Source organism: Amblyomma americanum, chromosome 10 (assembly GCF_052857255.1).
Source record: "Amblyomma americanum isolate KBUSLIRL-KWMA chromosome 10, ASM5285725v1, whole genome shotgun sequence".
Classification (NCBI taxonomy): Eukaryota; Metazoa; Arthropoda; class Arachnida; order Ixodida; family Ixodidae; genus Amblyomma; species Amblyomma americanum.
This window is the reverse complement of record NC_135506.1, coordinates 80,411,766-80,430,016: the sequence shown is the minus strand read 5'-3', so window position 1 is coordinate 80,430,016 and position 18,251 is coordinate 80,411,766. Positions and strand designations below refer to the sequence as shown.

Sequence of the window (18,251 nt, the reverse complement as noted above, 5' to 3'; positions counted from 1 at the left end):
TTTTCGTCTTTCTTCCTACTTCCTTTGCTTTCTGCAACTAGTTTTGTTTGCATTTATGAAGAGTAATCTCATTTTGTTTTCTTTGCCCCCTTGTCCTGCCTTCACTCCTTGCCTTCCTGCTAACTGCCTATCTCTTTCAGCTATTCTTGATTCCGTTTCTTTTTTTTCGACTTTCTTCCTGCTTCTTTTGCTTTCCGCACGCACTTTTTGTCCTTAGGCAGAGTAATCTCATTTTGTATTCTTTGCCCTCTTGTCGTTCGTTCACTCCTTGCCTTCCTGCTCACCCTCTATCTCTTTCAGCTCTTCTTGCTTTCGTTCCTTTTTTCGGCTTTCTTCCTATTTCCTTTGCTTTCTACAGCCAGTTTTGTTTATTTTATGCAGAGTAATCTCCTTTTGTTTTCATTTCTTTCTTTTACGTTGTTTACTCCTTTCCTTCCTGCTGACTGCCTATCTCTTTCAGCTAGTCTTGCTTTCGTTTCTTTTTTTTTCGTGTTACTTCCTTTGCTCTCTGAACTCAGTTTTGTTTGTTTTTAAGCTGAGTAATCTCACTTTGTTTTCTTTGCCCCTTGTCCTTCGTTTACTCCTTGCCTTTCTGCCCACTGCTATTTCTTTCCACTATTCTAGCTTTCGTTTTTTTTCGTCATTCTTCCTACTTCTTCGGCTTTCTGCACCCAGTTTTGCTTCTCATTAAGAAGAGTAGTCTCATTTTGTTTTCTTTGCCCACTTGTCCTTTGCTTTGTCCTTACCTTCGTGCTCATTGGTATCTCTTACAGCTATGCTTGTTTTCGTTGCTTTTTTCATCCTTCTTCCTACTTCCTTTCCTTTCTTGCATCCAGTTTTGTGTCTCTTTATGCAGAGTAATCTTACTTTTTTTGCCCCCTTGTCCTTCGTTTACTTTTCTTTCTGCGCATTGCCTATCTCTTTCAGCTATTCTTGCTTTCGTTTCAGTTTTGTCTTTCTTCCTACTTCCCTTGCTTTCTGCACCCAGACTTGTTAATCTTTATGCAGAGTAATCTAATTTTGTTTTCTTTGCCCCTTGCCCTTCGTCTAGTCCTTACCTTCCTGCTCACTGCTAATCTCTTTCAGCTATTCCTTCTTTCGTTGCTTTTTTAGTACTTCTACCTACTTCCTTTGCTTTCTGCAACCAGTTTTGTTTGTCTTTATGCAGAGTAATGTCATTTTGTTTTCTTTGCCCCCTTGTCCTTCGTTCACCCCTTGCCTTCCTGCTTACTGCCTATCTCTTTAAGCTATTCTTGCTTTTGTTTCTTTTTTCAACTTTCTTCCTACTTCCTTTGCTTTCTGCACGCAGACTTTTTTGTCTTTATGCAGAGTAATCTCATTTTGTTTTCTATTTTCCTTTTACTTCGTTTACTCCTTGCCTTCCTGCTCACTGCCTAACTCCTTCAGCTGCTCTTGCTTTCGTTCCTTTTTTCGTCTTTCTTCCATTTTCCTTGGCTTTCTGCACTCAGTTTTGTTTGTCTTTATGCAGAGGAATCTCATTTTGTTTTCTTTGCCCCCTTGTCCATTGTTTAATCCTAGACTTTCTGCTATTCTTGCTCTCGTTTCTTTTTTCGTCTTTCTGCCTGCTTCCTTTGCAATCTGAACTGGGTTTTGTTTGTCTTTATGCAGAGGAATCTCATTTTGTTATATTTGCCCCTTGCCGTTCGTAGCTGCTTGCTTTCCTGCTCAATACCTCTCTCTCAGCTACTTTTGCTTTGATTTCTTTTTTTCGTCTTTCTGTCGGCTGCATTTTTATGGACGAAAAGCGCTAATGCACCCGTGTGCTGTGCGATGTCAGTGCACGTTAAGGATCCCCAAGTGGTTCAAATTATTCCGGAGCCCTCTTCTACGGCACCTCTTCTTCCTTTCTGCTTTCAATCCCTCCTTAATCCCTTCCCTCACGTCGCAGTTCAGGTGTTCAACGATATATGAGACAGGTACTGCGCTATTTTCTTCCCCCAAAAGAAATCAATTATTATTATTATTATTCCTACTTCCTTTGCTTGCTGCACCCAGCTTGGTTTGTCTTTATTCAGATTAATCGCATTTTGTTTTCTTTGCCCTCTTTTTCTTCGTTTACTCTGTCTTCCTGCTCACTGCCCATCTCTTTAAGCTATTCTTGCTTTCAATTCTTTTTCTCCACTTTCTTCCTACTTCCTTTGCTTTCCGCACCCAGTTTTTTGTCTTTATTCAGAGTAATACCATTCTGATTCTTTTCTCCTTGTCCTTCGTTTGTTCCTTGCAACTTGTCCCTCGTTCACTCCTTGCCTTCCTCCTCACTGCCTATTTCTTTCAGCTGTTTTTGCCTTCGTTCTTTTCCGTCTTTCTTCCTACTTCTTTCGCTTTCTACGGCCAGTTTTGTTTATCTTTAAGCAAAGTAATCTCATTTTGTTTTCTTTTCTGTCTTGTACTTCGTTTACTCCTTGCCTTCTTACTTGCTTTGCTTGCTGCACTCAGTTTTGTTTGTATTTTTGCACACTAATCTCATTTTGTGTTCTTGGCCCCTTGTCTTTCGTTCGCTCCTTGCCTTCCAGCTCACTGACTATCTCTTTCTGCTATTCTTGCTATCGTTTCTTTTTTTTCGACTTTCTTCCTACTTCCTTTGCTTTCTGCACGCAGTTTTTTGTCTTAATGCAGAGTAATCTCATTTTGTGTTCTTTGCCCCTTCGTTCGTTTACTCCTTGCCTTCCTGCTGACTGCCTATCACTTTCAGCTATTCTTGCTTCATTTCTTTTTTTTCGTCTTCCTACTTCCTTTGCTTTCTGCACTAAGATTTGTTTGTCTTTAAGCAGAGTAATCTCAGTTTGTTTTCTTTGCCCCCTTGCCCTTCGTTTACTCCTTGCCTTTCTGCCCATTGCCTATTTCTTTCCACTGTTCTTGCTATCGTTTTTTCGTCATTCTTCTTACTTCCTTGGCTTTCTGCACCCAGTTATGTTTGTCGTTATGAAGAGTAGTCTCATTCTGTTTTCTTTGCCCCCTTGTCCTTTGTTTAGTCCTTACCTTCGTGCTCACTGTCTATCTCTTTCAGCTATGCTTGTTTTCGTTGCTTTTGTTCATCTTTCTTCCCATTTCCTTTGCTTTCAACAGCCCTTCTTGTTTTTTTTATGCAAAGAAATCTCATTTTGTATTATCTTCTCCCTCGTCCTTCGTTTACTCATTGCCTTCCAGCTGACTGCCTAACTCTTTCAGCTAATCCTGCTTTCGTTTCTTTCTCGTTTTCTTCCTACTTCCTTTGCTTTCTGCACTCAGTTTTGTGTGTTTTTATGCAGAGGAATCTCATTTTGTTTTCTTTGCCCCTTGTCTTTCGTCCACTTCTTGCCTTCCTGCTCACTGTCCAGTTCTTTAGGATATTCTTGCTTTCGTTTATTTTTTCTACTTCTGCCTACTTCTTTTGCTTTCTGCACTCAGTTTTTTGTCTTTACGCAGAATAATGTTATTCTCTGTTTTTTGCTCCTAGTTTTTCGTTTAATATTGCTCTTTGTCCTTCAAAAACTCCTTGCCTTCCTGCTCACTGTCTATTTTTTTTTCAGCTGTTCTTGCTTTCGTTCTTTTTCGCCTTTCTTCCTACTTCCCTTGCTTTCTACAGCCAGTTGTGTTTATCTTTATGCAAAGTAATCTCATTTTGTTTTCTTTTCTCTCCTGTTCTTCGTTCGCTCCTTGCCTTCCTGCTCACTGCCTATCTCTTTCAGCTATTTTGCTATGTTTCTTTTTTCGTCTTCCTACTTCCTCGGCTTTTTGCACCTAGTTTTTTTGTATTTATGCTGAGTAATCTCATTTTGATTTCTCTGCCCCCTTGTCCTTCGTTTACTCCTTGCATTCCTGCTCACTGCCTATCTCTTCCGGCTATTCTTGCTTTCGTTTCTTTTTTTCGTCTTTCATCCTACTTTCGTTGCTTTCAACACGAAGTTTTATTTGTTTTTATTCGGAGCAATCTCATTTTGTTTTCTTTGCCCTCTTGTCCTTCTTTTATTCCTCGCGTTTTGCTCACTGCCTATTTCTTTGAGCTATTCTTGCTTTCGTTTCTTTTTTTCTTTTTTTTCCAATTTCCTTGGCTTTGTGCACTCAGTTTCGTTTGTCTTTATGCAGAGTAATCTCATTTTGTTTTCTTTGCAGTTTCGTTTGTCTTTATGCAGAGTAATCTCATTTTGTTTTCTTTTCCCCTAGTACTTCGTTTACCCCTTGCCTTCCTGCTCACTGTTTACCTCTTTCAGCTATTCTTGCTTTCGTTTCTTTTTCGTCTTTCTTCATAATTCCTTTGCTTGCTGCACCCAGTTTTGTTTGTACTTATGCTGAGTAATCTCATTTTATTTCCTCTGCCCCCTTGTCCTTCATTTACTCCTTGCCTTCCTGCTCACTGCCCATCTCATTCTGCTATTCTTGCTTTCGTTTCTTTTTCGTCTTTCTTCTTCCTTTGCTTTCTTCACCCAGTTTTGTTTTTCCTTATGCAGAGTAATGTCATTTTGTTTTCTTTGCCCTCTTTCCTTCATTTACTCCTCGCCTTTCTGCTCACTGTCTATCTCTTTCAGCTATTCTTGCTTTCGTTTTTTTTCGTCTTTCTTATTACTTCCTTTCCTTTCTGCACACAGTTTTGTTTGTCTTTATTTAAAGTAATCTCATTTTTGATTTCCTTGCCCCCTTGTCCTTCGTTTACTCTTTGCCTTTCTGCACACTGCCTTTTTCTTTCACTTATTCTTGCTTTCGTTTGTTTTTTTCGTCATTCGTACTACTTCGTTGGCTTTTTGCACCCAGATATTGTCTTTACGAAGAGTAATCTCATTTTGTTTTCTTTTCCCTCTTGTCGATCACTTACTGTTTGCCTTTCTGCTCACTGCCAATCTCTTTCAGCTATTCTTGCTTTAGTTTCTTTTTTTCGTCTCTCTTCTTTCTTCCTTTGCTTTCTGCACTAAGTTTTGTTTGCCTTTATGTAGTGCAGTTTCATTTTCTTTTCTTTGCCCCATGTCCTTCGTTTAATCTCTGCCTTCCTGCTCACTGCCTATCTCTTTCCAGTTATTCTAGCTTTCGTTTATTTTTTAAACTTTCTTCCTACTTCCTTTGCTTTGTGAACCCAGTTTTTTTGTCTTTATGCAGAGTAATCTTATGTTGTGTTCTTTTACCCATTGTCCTTTTTTTTCTTGCGTTCTGCTCCCTGCCTATTTCTTTCGGCTTTTCTTGCTTTCGTTTCGTTTTTTCGTCATTCCTGTGTCCTTGGCTTTCTGCACTCAGTTCTGTTTGTCTCTGTAGCGAGTAATGTCATTACGTTTTCTTTGTTCTTGTACTTCATATACCCCTTGCCTTCCTGCTCACTGCCTATCTCTCTAAGCTATTTTGCTTTCGTTTGTTTTTTCGTCTTTCTTCATAATTCCTTCGCTTGCAGCACGCAGTTTTGTTTGTCTTTATGCCGAGTAATGTCATTTTGTTTTCTGCGCCCCCTGGTCCTTCATTTACTCTTTTGTTCCAGTTCACTGGCTATCTCTTTTAGCTATTCCTGCTTTCGTTCGTTTTTCGTCATTCTTCCTAATTCCTTTGTTTTCTACAGCCAGTTTTGTTTGTCTTTATGCAGAGTACTATCATTTTGTTTTTTTGGCCCCTTGTCCTTCGTTTACTCCTTGCCTTCCTGTTCACTGCCTATCCCTTTCAGCTTTCTTGCTTCCTTTTCTTTTTTTGTCTTGCAACTTCCTTTGCTTTCTGAACTAGATTTTGTTTGTCTTTATGGAGAAAAATCTCCTTTTGTTTTATTTGCCCCTTGTCTTTCGTTTGCTGCTTGCATTCCTGCTCACTGACTATCTCTTTCAGCTATTTTTGCTTTCGTTTCTTTTTTTGCCTCTCTGGCGGCTGCATTTATGGACGAACAACGCTAATGCGCCCGTGTGCTGTGCAGCATCAGTGCACGTTAAGGATCACAAGGTGGTCGAAATTATTCCGGAGCCCTCTACCACGGCACCTCTCCTTCCTTTCTTCTTTCAATCCCTCCTTTATCTCTTCTCTTAAGTCGCGGTTCAGGTGTTCAACGATATATGGGACAGATACTGCGCCATTTCCTTCCCCCTCGCTAAAAAAATCAGTTATTATTATTCCTACTTCCTTTAGTTGCTGCACCCCGTTTTGTTTGTCGTTATTCAAAGTAACCTCATTTTTTCTTTGCCTCCTTGTCCTTCGTTCACTCCTTCCCTCCCTGCTCACCGCCCATCTCATTCAGCTATTCCCTTTGTTTCTTTTTCTCGACGTTCTTCCTACTTCCTTTGCTTTCTACAGCCAAATTTGTTTATCTTTATGCAAAGTAATCTCTTTTTGTTTTCTTTTCTTCTTTGTCCTTTGTTTACTACTTGCCTTCGTACTTGCTTTGCTTGCTGCACTCAGTTTTGTTTGTGTTTTTGCAGAGTAATCTCATTTTGTTTTCTTTTCCCCCTTGTCCTTCGTTCGCTCCTTGCCTTTCTGCTCACTGCCTCTCTTCCAGCTATTCTTGCCTTCGTTTCTTTTATCATCTTCCTACTTGCTTGCTGCACTCAGTTTTGTTTGTTTTTATAAAGAGTAATGTCATTTTGTTTTCTTTGCCCCTTTTACTTCGTTTACTCCTTGCCTTCCTGCTCAGTGCCTATCTGTTTCAGCTATTCTTGCTTTCGTTTCCTTGTTCGCCTTCGTAATTCCTTTGCTTGCTGCACACTGTTTTGTTTGTCATTATGCAGAGTAATCTCATTTTATTTTCTCTGCCTCCCTGCATTTCGTTTACTCCTTGCCTTCCTGCTCACTGCATATCTCTCAGCTATTCTTGCTTTCCTTTTTTTCGTCTTTCTTCCTACTTCCTTTGCTTTCTGCACCCCCAGTTTTGTTTGCCTTTATTCAGAGTAATCTCATTTTGTTTTTTTGCCTCTTGTCTTTTATTTCCTCCCTGCCTTTCTGCTCACTGCCCATTTCATTCAGCTATTCTTGCTTTCGTTTGTTTTTTCGTCATTCGTCCTACTTCCTTGGCTTTTTGCACCCAGTTTTGTTTGTCTTTATGAAGAGTAATCTCATTTTGTTTTCTTAGTTCTTGTACTTCGTTTACCCCTTTCTGTCCTGCTCAATGCCTATCCTTTCAGCTATTTTTGCATTTGTTTCTTTTCTTTGGTCTTTCTTCATAATTCCTTTGCTTGCTGCACTAAGATTTGTTAGTCTTCATGCAGAGTAATCTCATTTTGTTTTCTTCGCCCCCTTGTCCTTCGTTTGCTCCTTGTCTTCCTCCTCACTGCATCTCCCGTTCAGCTATACTTGCTTTCGTTTCTTTTTTTTTCGTCTTTCTTCCTACTTCCTTTACTTTATGCACACAGTATTGCTTGTCTTCATGCAGAGTAATCTCATTTTGTGTTCTTTGGCTCCTTGTCGTTCGTTTACTCCTTGCGTTGCTGCTCACTGCCCATCTCTTTCAGCTATTCTTGCTTGCGTTCCTTTTTTCGTCATTTTTCTAATTTTTTTATTTTTTACAGCCAGTTTTGTTTGTCTTTATGCAGAGTACTGCCACTTTGTTTTCTTTGCCCTCTTGTTCTTCGTTTACTCCTTGCCTTTCTGCTCACTGCATGTCTCTTTCAGCTATTCTTGCTTTCGTTTCTTTTTTTCCTTTCTTCCTACTTGCTTTGCTTTCTGCACTCAGTTTTCTTTTGTCTTTATGCAGAGTAATCTCCTTTTGTTTTCTTTGCCCTTGTCCTTCGTTTACTCTTTGCCTTCCAGCTCACTGTCTATATCTTTGAGCTAATTTTTTTTTCGTTTCTTTTTTTCGTCTTTCTTCCTACTTCCTTTGCATGCTGCACTCAGTTTTGTTTGTCTTTATGCAGAGTAATCTCATTTTGTTTTCATTTCCCTCTTGTCATTCGCTTACTTCTTGCGTTTCTGCTTACTGCTATATGTTTCAGCTATTCTGGCTTTCGTTTCTTTTTTTCTTCTTACTTCTTTTGCTTTCTGTACCAAGTTTTGTTTCTCTTTATGCAGAGTAATTTGATTTTCTTTTCTTTTCCCCCTTGACCTTCCTTTATTCCTTGCCTTCCTGCTCACTGCCTATCTCCTTCAGTTATTCATGCTTTCATTTCTTTTTTTTCCGTCTTTCTTCCTACCTCTTTTGCTTTCTGCATCCATTTTTCTTTGTCTTTATGCAGAGTAATCTCATTTGTTTTCTTTTCACTCTTGTGGATCGTTTATTCCTTGCCTTCCTGCTCACTGCCCAATTCTTTCATCTAGTATTGCTTTCGTTTCTTTTTTTCCGTCTTACTGCTTCGCTTGGTTTCTGCACCCAGTTGTGCTTGTCTTTATGCAGAGTAATCTTATTTTCTTTTCTTTGGCCCCTGTCCTTCGTTTACTCCTTCCCTTCCTTCTGCAGGCCTAATTTGTTTTGTTTTTGTTTTAACATAGTTTCTTGGTGATGTAGCATTTTGACAGCATAATCATTTTTTTTCTGTTCTTTAAAGGTTTCTGGCACTTTATGGTGCTATCTTTTAATATTGTACCTGTGGCTTGGTTTTCATCTTTTCTGGCAACAGTCAACGTCTTGTGTGTGTCCTTCGGCCCTTGGCTTTTCATTCCACTAGAGGTGTACCGCGCCACTTTTTCTTTCCTAAATGAAGTTTGATTTTAACTTACCTTTTCTGTGTTTTTTCAGCACTGTTCTTTGATTTTTATTAGTTTAGGCCTGTGGTTTCTTTGCTGTTGCAGGCATTTCTTCACTTTTTTCTCTTTTGGCTTTATTCCTTTTCATACTCTAAAATGAAGCTTAGAGTGCAGATGTGTGACTGTTGCGTCCACACAGTCACATACTCATTTAACAGACGTAGACGAGTGCGGGGAAATAATTCAGAATATTCAAGCAGTCTGAAAAAGCGAACTCTTATGGTAACCCAATGGGGTTCACAGCCGGTTCTGTACACCTGCCTGCATGGTTAAGGTGTCTGAACTTTTGGAGCCTGAAAATTTAGTTTGTGATTTTACCTGAATGAGAATATTGCAGCATTTTCAGAACATTTTGATCAAATAAAACAAATATACTTCTCTATTTGACTTAATTGATGATATTCTTGTTTTTGTAGTGCCATCCTTCTGGCCCTCTGTATGGGCCCACTTAGATTTGCTATTCAACTAGGTGACTAATAAAAACCTCTCGTCGAGTCCTACTGCATTGGCATGCTTAGCGAAGCGTGCCACAATAAAAAAAAATGTCCTCGTGGCATCTCAGCCCATTTACTTGACCTTGTGCATTAGGTTTTTGCACATGCCTTCTTATTATACCTGTTTTGTCGCTGTTTGCCTGAACATTGCTAGAATATCTGTTTGCATGTTTCCTTTTGTGCATTTTAATTCGGTATGAGCCTCTGTACTGGCTGGGCACCAAAAAATCCGCATTTGTCACAGTGCTTTATTTCTGTTTTCAGTTCAATATTGGTTGCAGCTACACAAGGCAAAAGCATCCTAATATTTGACCCGCTCAACCACAAGCTCATTAGGGAAGTCAGGCATGCACACAGTGACTGTGTCAACTATACCAGGTATGTGTCACTCAGGGACGTGGGGTCTGAGGACCCCCCCCCCAGCAGTGTTCTTGTTAGACATGGGCCCTAACCCCCCTCCCCCGAGCGACTGCCTCGGGCCCTTCCCGGAAAAATATTTCTGCCTATGTGCCTGGTGTCAATTATACATTTGAACCCATTATATAACAAAATCTTATAGGAATGAAGTTTTCAGTATGTTAAGATTTTATTCGCTCGGCGGATGTTTATAAAAGGTATTTCATTTTGCGTCTACGCAGTAAAGCATCTTCACTGCTCCATGCAGCAATAATGCGGCACTCCGAAATAGTAGTTTGCAAGTTGTCTTGAGACGTGGGCCTGATAAATAACTAAAGTGACTCGAAAAATGTTTATTTTCTGATAAGTTGCAAATAGATGGGTTGCATGCGACGTCATGGGTGCTACGGCCGTGTCTGTAGCATAGCTTCAACTGTGCAGGCTGAAGCAGGTGGTGGTAAGCTGATTAGAAAAATGCGCAGGCTTTCGCCGCGCTTTGGATCTAAAACATTGCAGCCACTTTGACATCGATGCAATATATGTACACACTTGAACCCAGTTTTGACACAATCCTGTGATGACCGCGGCAGTCGAATTTCGATGGAAGCAAAATTCTAGAGGCCCCTATTCTGTGCGATGTCAGTGCACGTTAATAAACCCGAGGTGCTCGAAGTTTCCGGAGGCATTCACTACGGCGTCTCTCATAGTCTGAGTCGCTTTGGGATGTTAAACTCCCATAAACCAAACCAAACGAAGGAATCCCATGAGGATTATATTCTCAGGATGAAATTGTTTTATTAACTCAGGTGGTCTCTATAGGGTTCATTTAATTTCTCCGAATAGTAGAGAGGATTTATCATGCCATACAGCTGAAATGCTTAAAATAACAGAAAGTTGTGCTTGTCGGTATCTCATATACTGTCATCACCATCAGCAGCAGCGGCATCAGCAGAAGGCTGACTACGCCCGCAGCAGGAAAAAGCCATCTCCAATATCTCACCAATAAACCCCGTCCTGTGCCAGCTGCGGCCACCCTGTCACTGGGAACTCCTTAATCTCTTCCGCCCACCTTACGTTCTTCCACCTCCTGCTACGCTTCTCTTCTCTTGGAATCCAGTCATACCCTTAAGGACGATCATTTATCTTACCTTTGCATTAGATTCTATGCCCAAGCCTATTTCTTCCTCTTAATATTGACTAGCATGGCATTAACTTGTATTTGATCCCTGACCCACTCTGCCCTCTTCCTGTCGCTTAACGTTACACTGTTATTTTTCTTTCCTTAGCTCATTGCGCTCATCTTAACTTAAGTTCCACCCTTTTCTTTAGCCTCCACGTTTCTGCCCATTAGATGAGTACCGGCAAGATACAGCGGCTCTTTACTTTTCTCTTGAGGGATATTGGTAAACTGCCTTTGATGATCTGAGAGAACCTGCCGTCATCCTTGTCTTGCGCTACTTGTATAGGCAATAATGCCGCTTCGTGATATAGTAGTCCACAAGTTCTCTATGCCTAAACATATTAAAAACCCCAAATGCCTTGAAATGAGCCTAACTTTGATAGATGCATTCATAATCCGAGAATTAGGGCAGCACCTTAGTGCATTATTTATTGTAAAGAGATGCTAGTAGCGGTAATGACGGAGCTGCTATGTGCGGCTGAAAATATAATTTTGACAACAGAAGGCAATCAAAGTGGATATAATTTGATAGACTAGATACGTGATTGCCGGCATGGTTCTCCAAGTACCGACTGCTGCAAGAGTAGTGTTCTGCTTGCAACATGTCGAAACAGCTACGTTAATTGTTTGCTGCACATTGAAATTGATCACTATGGTCTCTCCTACCTGCGATCAGTCTTGCCATACGGCCTCAAACTGCCTGTACTCACAGGGGTTTTGGCCATCATGCTTTTGCAACAGGTGGTGTTCCTGTCAGTGGCATGTAGTGTTGCATTTTAGGAATAATAAAAAGTCGTGCTGCCTGTGTGGATTTTCTTTTTGCGAGTTTCAAATGTAGTGGAGAGGAAAATATCTCAAAGTGGAAAATTTCTCAGGTTTATTGACTCCACGACATTTGCCACATGCTCGGATGACACGACTGTGGCATTGTGGGATTTGCGAAACTTGTAGCGGAAGATACGTTCTCTCGTTGGCCACTCCGACTGGGTCAGAAACATTGAATATGCATCGGCAGAGAGATTACTAGTAACCTCTGGATTTGGTGGAAGCATATATACCTGGGACATCAATAAGTGAGTCTGTTATGCTCTCTTCTTGCAATTTACAATGAAACTTCATTGTGATTATATATATTCATGTAAGCTAAGGCTAGCTTAATGCTAAGCTTTCTTATTGTCTCGTGCAGGTGCGGTTGCGTATTTTTTATTCACCACTTTTTGTATTTCAAATAGCATAGATACTACCAATAATTATTAAAAGAAGGCCAAGATTGCAGCTTTTTCAGACAGGCAGCCTTTATAACGGTACAAGTAGTCTTCGTGTTTATACAGCTTCATAGGATGACTGTGGTTATACTTGGTAGGCACCGGGCTAAGTTGTGGAATCTGTGAGGAAGTAGGACTAGTGGTTTCATTCCTGTGTCGATTAAGATAGAGATCATTACTTGGGTAACAACCACAAAGGCTGGCTTTGTGACTGACACTATGTGACTGGCAGTGCAAATTGGTACTTCAAGAGTGGCTATTCATGTACGGCATTTTAAGGACAGGGTAGGTTACAACGAAAAAAATCAACTTTCGGCTTACCAGGAATATTCAGTCACTATGACATGTTTGTCTGTCCTTTAGTAGAGCCAGAACAGCTGGTGCATTGAAGTCAAGTGATGAGCAGACAAGCCGAGATCTCCTTGGAGCGTGCACTTGCTCACAATTTTGGCTAAAAATTGTAAAAAAGTGGGAATTTTTCTAAGCCCAGCTGTATCTTTAATAGCTGTCTGGTAAAGCACGAAAGGTGCATTGTTCGTTTCATTGAACTCTGGAACGTTTTTCTCCGCTCTTTTGTTACCTCATAAAAGACGCCCAGTTTATTCACTACTGTATGGTTAGTCCGAAACTTTTCTTTTGATTTTAGTTAGGTTGTTTTCGAGCGTGTATTGCCACATGCTATCAGTAGCGACACCTGTCATATGCTGTTTGAAAGACAGTGACAATGAGTGTGCAGACAAAGCCAAATCAGGAACAAGCCTTTTTGCATGATACTAGCCCGAATCAACCCTTGAAATCATAATGTCCGTTTTGCAGCAGCCAGCACAGAGAGGGCTTCTCAGAAAGTGTCTCCTTATGCAAATTCAAAATTCCAACAAGCCGCTTAACCATTTAGCCTAGGATGGTGGTGAGCACCAAAGAATGCCTTCCTTGGAATGCAGATCTTGGAATTGCCATTCTAGATGCTGTGTTCACATTCGGTGATGGCAGTGCGGCTGTAGTTAACATTTTGTGATATTCGAGGTGGCATCACAAGATATTTAGGATATCACTGCGGTGCTACATTGTGGCATGGTTGTGTGAGGGGGACCGTTGTCAAAAGTGCTTCACTCAGAGAGCTGCCAAACAGATAACAAAGAAGGCTAGAGAAGCAAGCTAACAAGCTAAAATGCATATGATTGTCAATGGTACAGAGTACATGGCGAGTAGCTATTAAGGCGAAAACCTTTAATGGATGATACTTGCGCGTCCGGTGTAACGCTGTCTTCCACCTATAACGCGGCAACTACTCAGGATAGCATAAATAGAATGGTAGAATCAGAGGGGACAAAATGTAATCCCCACGCCACGTTCGATGACAGTAGATTGATTAGTAAATAATTAGAGCCATCTATAGCGAAAAAAACAAAGAAAACAGCCAAATGCAACCATATAGCGCGGACGTTGATATAGCGACGGGAGAGGGTCACGGCGCACCCGAGGTCGTTTTAGAACAATATACACCACGTAGTTGCGTTCCGCTTTATTTCAGTAGGTTTGCATCTCTCTGTATATAGATAAAGGTGGAAAAACGTTAAGCCTGCTATCTTTTCTCAATACTTTCGCAATGAGTCAAATGTAGGGGGACCGTTATCAAAAGTGCTTCACTCGGAGAGGTGCCAAACAGATCACAAAGAAGGTTACAGAAGCAAGCTGACTTGCAAATTAGAGTAAGATTTCCAATGGCACCGTGTACATGGCGAGTAGCTATTAAGGCGAAAGCCTTTAGTGGCTCACACTCGCGCGTCCGGTGCAACGCTGTCTTTCATGAATAACGCGGCAGCTGATCAGGATAGCAGAACTTGAATGATGGCATCAGATAGAATGGTCAAAATGTAACACCCACGATAAGCTTGATGACTGTAGAGTGATTAGTTGATTACATATAGCCAAATATGGCAAAACAAAAACAATGAAATCCACCAAATGCGTTGATATAGCATGTGGATTCCAAGATGTGCGTTCCAAGTAAGGCATTCCTTGGTGCGCACCCCCATCTGAGGCTAAATGGTTAAATGGCTTGTTGGAATTTTGAGATTTGCATATGGAGACACTCTGAAAAACTATCTCTGCTGGCTGCTGTAGAGCAGACAATATGATGGTCAAGGGAGGATTTGGGCTAGTATCATGCACCATTAACAGAGAAGCCAGAGAATAAGAGGAGAAGAAGAAGAAAGAGAAGGCCATGGCGCCAACAACATCGTCTAGATCAAAATTGTGCCAAGGTAGAAGCCTTTGGGAGTGCCACTGGTATGGGAACCTGCGTAGCTAGAATCGCAGTCGGCAAGGCCAAAGGCTTTCGGTTTGCCGCAATTTAGATTGGAAAAGTGCTCCCAAAATGTTTGTATAGATGTTCGAGTGCACATTGTTTCAGTCAAGAAATTGAAGTAAATATATTTTTGTTTTTGACCTTGAATATATCAAAATATTATTTTTGCAACATTTGACTCATTGCTAGAACAATGAGAAAAGATAGCAGGTTTAACTTTTTTCCAGCTTTATGTACATACAGAGAGAAGAAAACCTACTGAACTAAAGCGGTACGCATCTACGTGGTGTATCTTTTTCTAGGACAGTTTTAGAAAAAAACTTATGCTTTGAGAAAAAATCAGAGAAAAATATTGCTTACAGAACAACAGCTTTAGTTCGGTTAAATCAAAAGGGAGTAGAGAATAGGCTAAAAAACAGAGTTGCTGATGAAACAAGCCTTAAATATGCCTCAAGATACACAAGAAGCATAGGTCTTACCCTGCTTCCTTAAAGAGACACTGAGGACAACTCTATCCATTTGTCGGTCTTATCAAAAATTTAATGCCTGGCTCGTTCTAGCTGTCTTGACATTCTGGACAACACTACTCCTTTTTTTTTCTCTGCCCACAGTGATATATACCTTGATGTTTGTTCGACTGCAAAAGGCATATTTATTGTTCACAAAATTGGAGTTAAATATCTTTCCATCTGTTAATTCAAACTTGTATCCTCCGTAATGAGCACGACAGGTTGCCACCATTTTGATGTGAATAGTGATGTAGTGTTGTCTGGTATCTGCGCCAAAAAATCTGTGTCAATGCATGCATTTTACTTGTGAAATAGGCCTATGATTATGGCACCTAGATTTTGTTTTCAGGTCATTATTAGGCTTTTAAAACCTTGCGAGAGTGGTCTCTTTGTGATTAGAACCCTAGCAATACAGGCCAGCTCCTATTTATTCTCAGTGTGCCTTTAACCACCCCATTCCATGTTTTGCATCACATATTGAGTGTGCCGGCATAACCACATATTTTTTGTTTTCTATGAGTTTTAGAGTAGGTATTAAGGAGAAAGTAGGTAGTGCATATATGGTGGGAGAGGAGCTAAGCATTAATATTTTGGGCAGTTGTTCAGTAACCTCACAGCCCACTTCAAGGCCATGGCCCTAGCACAGTCTTTCAAGTTTTGTTGCTTAGGTTTCATCGATTGCATGATACAAACTTGAAAATTTCCGTGTTTAGCGGAAACACCAATTAAATGCAAATCTGTCCCTCTGGCACTTTGAAAAATGACTGCTGTGGAGTGGGCTTATAGATTAAACTTTGGGGGCTACCAAGCAGCTCAATCTCTGATATCCCTGATCTCTATCAAGTTTGTTAATGGCTTTGCTGTCTTGTTACCTTGCCTGTTTTGGCGGTTAATTGATTTCTGGGTACTTACATCGGGCAGTAATACCTCAGTGTGCATTTTTTAATTGTTTTCATGGTTCAGATTTTCAGAGAATGGGGCTGAGTTCCAAAGAATCTTATGCTCAAAGGAACTGATCAGGATGCGACTATCTCCAGACAACCAGAAAATGGTGATCTGCACTAAAGGGGGCTACATGGTCGTAATTCATGACCTGGACTTGCATGCACTGGCATATGATCTACGTGGATTTAAGGTACGTGCCCTTGAGTGAACTCTCTTTTGCTAGCACTGAATATGAGGCTCTGATTTGGTGTTTTCTTGCTATTCCTGAAAGAAACCAGCTAACGTTTTCGACTGTTTCGAATCTTGTCCTGAAGAAGCTCAACCATGATTAAAATTTTAGATTAGCATAGCTGATATACAACACAGCCAATAGTTACCTCTTATTTCTTTGCATGGGAAGTTTTTTCTCCCACTAGCACGTTTATTACTGTAACAAATTTTTTTGAGGTGCCCAAACTTTTTGTCAATGAATACCTTGACATATATGGTTGGGAGTGCACTTTCTGGTCACAAAGCACCTAGCCTCGTTTTTTAGTGCAGAAAAATAACAATTTATTGCTTCCACTTTGTGCAGTGCATGTTCATTGCTGCTCCATTCATGCAGAATGCTTGTGGGTAGATGGCCAGAGGAGTCATGCTCAGCCTGAGCCAGGTACAGGAGACAAGGGCACCTAGGCAGTAGAATAAACGAAAGGCTAGGAAAACTGAAGAGATGGATTGAACAAATAAGGACCCTAACTAATGAAAAGATGTCAAATCAGACAGTTTTGGTAGCTGGCGGAATCGGGATGTATTGTGTCTTGGGGGGGGGGGGAGAATTGTGAAGAGTGATGGATAATCAAGTGTACATCACTTCGGGCATCTGTATTGCATGCAACTTTTATTTTCACCTGACTTCAGTTTCGGTTGCGCCAGTGGCGGTATGATTGCTATAATATTGTAAGTGCAGTTGAATTTCAGCTGCTTTCTTTGAAGTTATTGGTGCTGTGTGTGCTTTTGGGAAGGGGGTATTTTGGTTTCAAAGGGGTTGGCAGGAACATTGTTTCGTTTACTGAAATGTAGTAGAACCACAGTGTATTAGGGAAGTTGCGAGCACTGCAAGCAAATTTCACTATATCAGTAAACTCACCATATCTGTTGGCAGCTTCTTTTGCCTTTATGTTCATGGAATTATTTTGAATTGTGTATGTTTTGTTTTGAATAGAACCCACACAAGTGGTATTCACCTTCCCCGACAGTCCTGTACTATGTGTGAATGTAAAGACATCGAGAGCCAAGGCAAGCTCTGCTTTTTTGGGACTTCAGTCACTTTGTCAGCGTTTATTTGGTCCTTCAGCACCGGTGCCTTTTCGATCCAAAATATCCTTTCATACTTTAATATCCCTGAGCATGCCTAACCATCGCGACCTAGTCACCACATTCTACTCATTTTTCAAAAGTGCATAGGTACTCCAGCTTTCACAAATCACCCCCGGCTCCTGTACCTCGATAAAATTGATGATGCCAGTGTTGCTGGCAGGTGGGCTCTCGCTGGTTGGTCATTCTACTCATAATGAGGCGCACCAATTTCTTCATATTTTAGATATGAGTGAAAATTTTCATATTAGTTAAAACATGTCCAATAAGAAGTATAGAGGCCTTCTTTTGAGGAAGAAAAAATATTTTCTCCAAATATTATTCTCCAAAGTGCCAGAAACTGCCTTATTGTTGGCCATTTTAGGCAATTATTGTTCAGGAACTGTCCCTTGCTGCAAAAATTTGTCTCGGCATGTAGACAGCTATTGAGATGCCCTATCATGGCCCAAAAGGTATACTGTGCTTGCCGCCATTTTGCTTCAAAATAAAAGCGCTGAACACGAGAAACATTTTAATGTTTCCGCATTTTTTATGTAAATTTTGAGTCTAATGTTTGGCAAAGTACGTTTTGTGTAGTGTTTTCTAAAACATTATCAGTAGTTTTGTTCGCTTTAGAGTTAAGAACTGCCCTTGCGTTGTTCTTTTTTATTGCAGGGATCTCTATTTGTGCGAAAATAGCCGTATCGATGGCCAAGAAATGTCATGTGGGCAACGGTTCTGACAAAACAAGAAAGCTAATTGCTCAAACGAGTTTATTATTTTCACATATCAGAATTTTGAAATAATAGTTTTGTTGATAGTGAGAAACTTTTTAAAAATGAGTTGCATTGGTGTGGAGACTGGGTAAATACCCTGCTGGGAAAGCGGGGCGGCGTCTGCTGTGACCGATTGCATCAGACTTTTGATGGCATTTGGTTAGCAGACGATGCCTACTAGTATACTGGTATTCGAAGAGGACATCGTCTTCCACATGAGTTTGAAAAGGCAGGTGCTGCTTTAGCAGCCTGGGATGTCTAATTATTCCGGTAGGAAGAAGAATACCTTTCCTAAGCAGTTGGAATTTAAATGTTCCATTAATTTTCATAGCTTTTCTGGTCATAAATTAAACAATGTCTGGTGGAACGTTGTATAATGTCTTTTGGATTATATATTCAACTAAAAGAAAAT

At 40.5% G+C, this 18,251-nt stretch overlaps 1 protein-coding gene across 1 annotated transcript in view; it reads left to right on the top strand.

Annotated features, from left to right (window-relative positions):
- LOC144106613 (DDB1- and CUL4-associated factor 10 homolog) overlaps positions 1-18,251 on the top strand; it is a 168,394-nt gene that overhangs the window by 130,502 nt on the left and 19,641 nt on the right. The window contains exons 3-5 of the mRNA XM_077639460.1: positions 9,390-9,503; positions 11,577-11,774; positions 15,747-15,918. Coding sequence (XP_077495586.1) covers positions 15,805-15,918 — 114 coding nt within the window. The 5' untranslated portion in view covers positions 9,390-9,503; positions 11,577-11,774; positions 15,747-15,804. The remainder of the gene's footprint in view (positions 1-9,389; positions 9,504-11,576; positions 11,775-15,746; positions 15,919-18,251) is intronic.